The sequence below is a fragment of the Myotis brandtii genome, unplaced genomic scaffold (assembly GCF_000412655.1).
Source record: "Myotis brandtii unplaced genomic scaffold, ASM41265v1 scaffold447, whole genome shotgun sequence".
Taxonomy (NCBI): Eukaryota; Metazoa; Chordata; class Mammalia; order Chiroptera; family Vespertilionidae; genus Myotis; species Myotis brandtii.
This window is the reverse complement of record NW_005367108.1, coordinates 350,416-356,415: the sequence shown is the minus strand read 5'-3', so window position 1 is coordinate 356,415 and position 6,000 is coordinate 350,416. Positions and strand designations below refer to the sequence as shown.

Genomic DNA, 6,000 nt, shown 5'->3' with positions numbered 1-6,000 from the left:
ATCTTGCACTATGTTTTAGGAAATATCTTATATAGGGGGAAAGGAACATTCTTGTTGACCTACAGATTAGTCAGGTGGGGAGTGTTCTGGGAGGAGAGCTAATGTCTGCTATCTCTTCCGGTGCTGCCGGAGGCTCACAGTAGGGCCATATCAGTTTGTACCAACAAATGCCTTATAGAAGCCATTCAGATATGCCACAGCAGGGAGGAAGGCACAGAGGAGGAGTAAGAAGAGACTTGATGTCCTAAGATGGAGTGAAGAGGCTAGTAGGTAGAAAGCCAGGAATAATGGAAACGAAGTTGTCCTCCTTAGGAATACATGCCAAGCAGAAAGCCTCCGAGAAATCCACCAGCCAACATGATGTTCGTCTTCACAAACAACACGATCTCCTCAGCTTTGCTTTTCACCTCCATAGGGAACTGGGTGCTCCTTTGGCCTTTCAGCTGTTCCTTGGCTTTCTTCATGTCCTTCTCTACTTGTTGCCAGTCTATTTTGATGTACTCAGCATGGTTCGCAAGCTGAAGGAGGAGAAAACCTCCTCCCACAGCTGTTGCAGCCAACTTCCCAACTTTCTGGAATATGAAGCCGGTGCACCATCCAGTGACACCTCCAATTATCAGCTGGGCGGCCATGCTATACCTTTCAGTTGCGGGCCCAGATTCCTGCCCGAAGAGCTTATGCCACCATTGTTGCTTTTTAGCCAGTTCTGCAAGGTCCAGTGAGTCAAAATGTCCCTGACTGGACACGGATAGTCCAGCGAGCTGGTCTCGCGATGATACCCGCGAAGGCTGGGCGCTGGCCTGTGGGTCAGATGTTTCCATTCCCACGGCCGCAGTGGAAGAGGGCGGACCGCGCTGGCGGCTGCTACTTCCCCCGCCCCTACCCATGCGTGCAACTGCGTCACAAGGCTCCCGGGGCTGTATCCAATGGATTCATGTTTTGCAGCAGATATTCACTGAGCCCCTATTATGTGCCTAGTACTGAGGATACGTGTTATGTACAGAGGATGTGACAACGTACAGAGATGGGTCTTAACCTGTATTGACAAAGTAAATGTGAAAGAGCCATGATACAAGATGGTGTGTGTTTGTATGCTATGTTCCAGATTAATGTGAATCCTATGTTATGAATGAAAAGTGATTATTACAAGAATATCCTAATTTAAAAGTAGAAGTCTAATAGAGTCTAGAAGGTGATTTTTTAAAAATATTTTATTGATTTCAGAGAGGAAGGGAGGAGAGAGAGAGAGAAACATCATGATGAGAGAGAATAATTGATCGGCTGCCTCCTGCACATCCCCTACTGGGGATGGAGCCTGAAACATGGGCATGTGCCCCAACCTGAATCCAACCATGACCTCCTGGTTCATAGGTCAAGGCTCAACCACTGAGCCACGCTAGTTCGGCTAGAAGATGATTTAAAAAATTATATTCAATCAGGTACTAATGACAAAACAGAGAACAAATTATTTTATTTTATTAAAAATTTCCAGTTTATAACCAAAATATACAACCACTACATTTAAAATCAGTTTGTACACTCACAGTTAAAGTGCTAAGTAAAAACATTTACAAAAACTGACAGTAGTCTACTGTAAACAAAATAAATCTACAAGAGCAGAGTGCAAAGCACATCCAGCTAATGTAAAAATACAGTTCATGCTCTAATCAAGTGCACTTGCCCTATACACATCTCAACAATAGTAACTTTCCCACTCACTTGGAAATGAATGAACAATTTTCAATACACAAAAGAGAAACATGAAGAACTAATGCCACAAAATACATGTCTTTAGCATAAACACTTTCTATCTAGATGTTTATATGATAAAGCAAGATTAAAATTTTAGAATTGCCTTGTCAATTTAATTCAAAACAGGTTTGGAAACTAAATTGCTAACTGCCAGCTATTTAAAAATAATAGTTTTAAAAGGAAAATAATGAAAAAAAGGAATAACTTTTCTACCTTTATATCTCTTGAAAAAAGAGAAGGTGGTAGTCATTCTTGATAACAGTAAAATGAAGACTTTTTTTTTTTTACAAGAATGGACAGTGTTCACCTGTAAATTTAATATCAATGAGTAGAGCTGGAAGATAGGTCAAGACCGAAACATAGGCCATCTCAGGAGAATAGTGTGGATGATGGTTACCTAGGATGCTCTGGACACAACCTTAAACTGAAAAAAAAAATAGGATCAGCATGGCACTGACATCATAGAACCCATAATTACAAGTGACTAGTTCCCTTCCTCAAGGTCACTGAAAATATGCAGCACTTTCAGACATTTCATGGGTTTGGTGAAAGAGGGGCAGATTCCTAAGTTCGGTCATTTAATATCTCTTGCCTCACAATAGTCCCATCAACACTGAGATTATTTTCACTTTTGTCTTAAAGCTTAATATTCTATTAACTGATAGTAATTTGCACGGGCACTAATGTATTTGTTCTATTTATTTATTTATTTATTTATTTATTTTAAATCTTTATTGTTGAATAATGTGTTTGTTCTTAAATGCAGATTTTTCTTTAAGACAGAGGTAAAAGGGCTACAGTCACCAACACTTTAATGTTAATAAGTTAAAGCAAATTTCCTTCTTCCTAACACTTGAGATGTTATACTTTGGAAGTATTGATAAGGAAGACTGAAGATAAAAGGCAGCCCTGTTCATGTGGCTCAGTGGTTGAGCGTTAACCAGGAGGTCACGGTTCGACTCCCGGTCAGGGCACATGCCTGGGTTGCAGGCTCGATCCCCAATAGGCGGTGTGCAGGAGGCAACCAATCGATTATTTCTCATCATTGATGTTTCTATCCCTCTCTCCATCTCCCTTCCTGTCTCTGAAATCAATAAAAACATTAAAAAAAAAAGGCAGATGGTAATATCTTGGGGAATGTAAAGGAGAGGGTATGTACTTGGGCAAGACTCATGGTATCAACTAAGAAGAAGTATACCAAGAAGTTACTGAGAGATCAAAATAAGCTTTCTCCACTATAAAAGTTTATCCAAAACCAAGACACCAAGATACTGGAATGTACTAGATCAACTCTTGTTAGCTAACCTGTTACCCTTATTCATAATATTATTTATATGAGGAGCTGTAACAACATCTGAATTTGGAACAACTCAATTTACAACCTTTTAGATCACAGCTGTAACTAAAATTGGGGATTTCATGTGTAGAAGAAGCTTCATATTTTTATGTTTTTATACTCACTTTTATTCTTATCACTTGAAATCTACATATATAAAAGCCTAAGCAACTGTTTGACTGGTAGCTAGATGTGCACTGACCACCAAAAGGCAGATGCGCCAACCGGTAGGTTAGCTTGCTGCTGGGGTCCAGCCAATTGGGACTAGGCAAGACGAGCCGGACACGCCCTGGAGCCCTCCCGCTGACCCTCCACAGCCCCGATTGTGCACGGGTGGGGTCCCTCGGCCTGGTCTGTGCCCTCTCGCAATCCGGGACCCCTCGGGGGATGTCGGAGAGCCGGTTTCAGCCCGATCCCCACAGGCCACGCCAAGGGACCCCACTGGTGCACTGGGCCTCTAGTATAGGTATAAAAATCTTTAAATGGCATTTTGAGGGAAACTTGTTGGCTATATAACATAGTAGTTTTATCTCCAAATGCCTACCAAGAAGATAAAATTCTATAATTAGCAAAATTTGAGTCCATATTAGATATGAGGTGGGGGAGTCTTTTTGCCTTAAAGTGATATTTACAGACTAATCCTTTATATATGACAATATCTAAGGTTATGAAAGAACTACACATTGACTTAATGAAAGTTTATGTAATTTAAGTATTCCCAAAAGATATCTGCTTCAATTACTGAAGTCTTTTTAATAAATATCTTTGAAATCTGGACAATTTAACAAAACAAAGCGTTTCTTGGTAGCCCTGTGGTTATCTGTAGTTTGAGAGTCTCCTTCATAAAGCCTCTAATAGGCTGATAAGAAGAGTTGGGATGGGAACTCAATATATCTGTTCTAAAAGATCTTTGTTTGGTTCTTCCTTTTGTTATCTATAATAACAAAAGCATAATATGCAAATTAACTGAACAACCAAACAGCAGAACAACCGTCCAGACGACCTTCCGGACGACCATGCTATGACATGCACTGGTGCCAGGCCAGCCAAGGCGGGTGCAATGCGATTGGTTGGGGGGCCCCGCCATCATCCCACGATCGCCCCACAGAGGGAGGCCCAGGCAACTGGCTGGTGGGGCAATTGATCGGGGGCTCTGCAATCACCCCCAAAAGGGAGATCCAGGCCATCCTCTGCTCAGTGATCGACCATGGAGCCCTGCTGGGTGGGCGGGGCCTCCCTCTGCTGGGTGATCAATCACAGAGCCCCATGACTGCCCTAAAGAGGGAGGCCCAGGCTACCCAGCTGGCAGCGCTGTGGCGGGTCCTCCCTCTGCAGGGTGATTGATCTGGGGACTCCGTGATCGATTGCCCCACAGAGGGAGGCCCAGGCCAGGCAAGTGATCGCACCCCACACCTGTTGCCTTGCAGAGGGAGGCGACTAGTGGTGGGGAGGGGGAGCAGCACCACACAGATGGCAAGCAGTGGCAGCGGTGGGGGCGGGGCCACTGCCGGCAGCCAGGGGAAGGAAAGCCTCCACAGGCCTTGATTGCCAGCCAGGCCTAGGGACCCTACCTGAGGGGTCCCAGATTGCGAGAAGGTGCAGGTTGGGCTGAGGGACTGGACCTCTAGACCTATATAATAAAAGGCTAATATGCAAATTGACCAAATGGCGGAATGACCAGTTGCTATGACACGCACTGACCACCAGGGGGGCAGATGCTCAATGCAGGAGCTGTCCCCTGGTGGTCAGTGCGCTCCCACAGGGGAGAGCTGCTCAGCCAGAAGCCAGGCTCACAGCTGGCGAGTGCAGTGGCAGTGGCGGGAGCCTCTAAGGATGTCCGACTGCCGGCTTAGGCCCACGGGGAGTGAGTCTAAGCCAGCAGTTGGACATCTCCTGAAGGCTCCTGCGAGAGGGCACAGGCCAGGCTGAGGGTGCCCCCTCCAGTGCACAAATTTCATGCACCAGGCCTCTAGTATATTATAAAATGCTAACATTTGATCACTTTTGACCAATAAAATTGGCAATTTCATATAGTTCAGAATAACATTATCCAACTATGACCACACAGTAAGAATCTGCTTGGTCTGATTCTCAGAAAACACAATGAAACAGTTTATGCACAGGAATTTTTTGTTGAGATGACCATGATAACTTAACATATACAACACTGTATAAATGTTAAGACAAAGCAAAACAAAAAAGGCTTAAAAAATAGAGTAGAAAAGTATGGCAGGCATTTAATTAATTCACATATAATGCCTTTTAGATTTGTGACATTTGTGATTTTATCAGCTTTTAAAATTTTGTTATATTCTCTAAATAACTGTCCATGTTTATGTTGTTTAAAAAAGCTCACATTATGTAAATGTGAGCTTTGGGTCTTGCGTATTACAGAAAGTGAAATAACTGATAACTATTAACTGTAGAGACATAAATTTATATAATCTCCCAATTTCACTATCAGATTAAAGTACAGCAAAATTAGTATTTTATTAATTAAAAATGTTTAAATGAGAAGAAACAGCTTCTATAGCTTTTTCAATTAATAAAAGTAAGACAATTCAATAGATTTTCAGTGTCATATTAACTTTTCTTTTTATGGCTGGGGGAGGGTGGTGATATCTTTATCATGCCAAAATAAACTTCAATGAAAACAAGAAAACTCTCAAAAATAAATTTTGGCATCTATATAATAAAAGCCTAAGCGACCATTAAGCCCAGTCGCTATGATGCACACTGACCACCAAGGGGCAGACGTTCAATGCAGGAGCTGCCCCCTGGTGGTCAGTGTGCTGCCACTGGGCTCATGGCTGGTGAGCACAGTGGTGGTGGCAGGAGCCTCTCCCTCCTCCGCAGCAGCGCTAAGGAAGGAGCAGCGAGCCAAGTGGTAAGAAACAGCAAGTAGGCGGGCA

The 6,000-nt window shown here is 43.1% G+C and overlaps 1 protein-coding gene across 1 annotated transcript; it reads right to left on the bottom strand.

Moving 5' to 3' along the window:
* Window positions 1-308: 308 nt before the first annotated feature.
* LOC102254802 (FUN14 domain-containing protein 2) lies at window positions 309-887 on the bottom strand. The gene has a single exon (XM_005874628.1). The coding sequence runs from the start codon at window positions 885-887 to the stop codon at window positions 309-311; it is 579 nt and encodes a 192-aa protein (XP_005874690.1).
* Window positions 888-6,000: the final 5,113 nt, after the last annotated feature.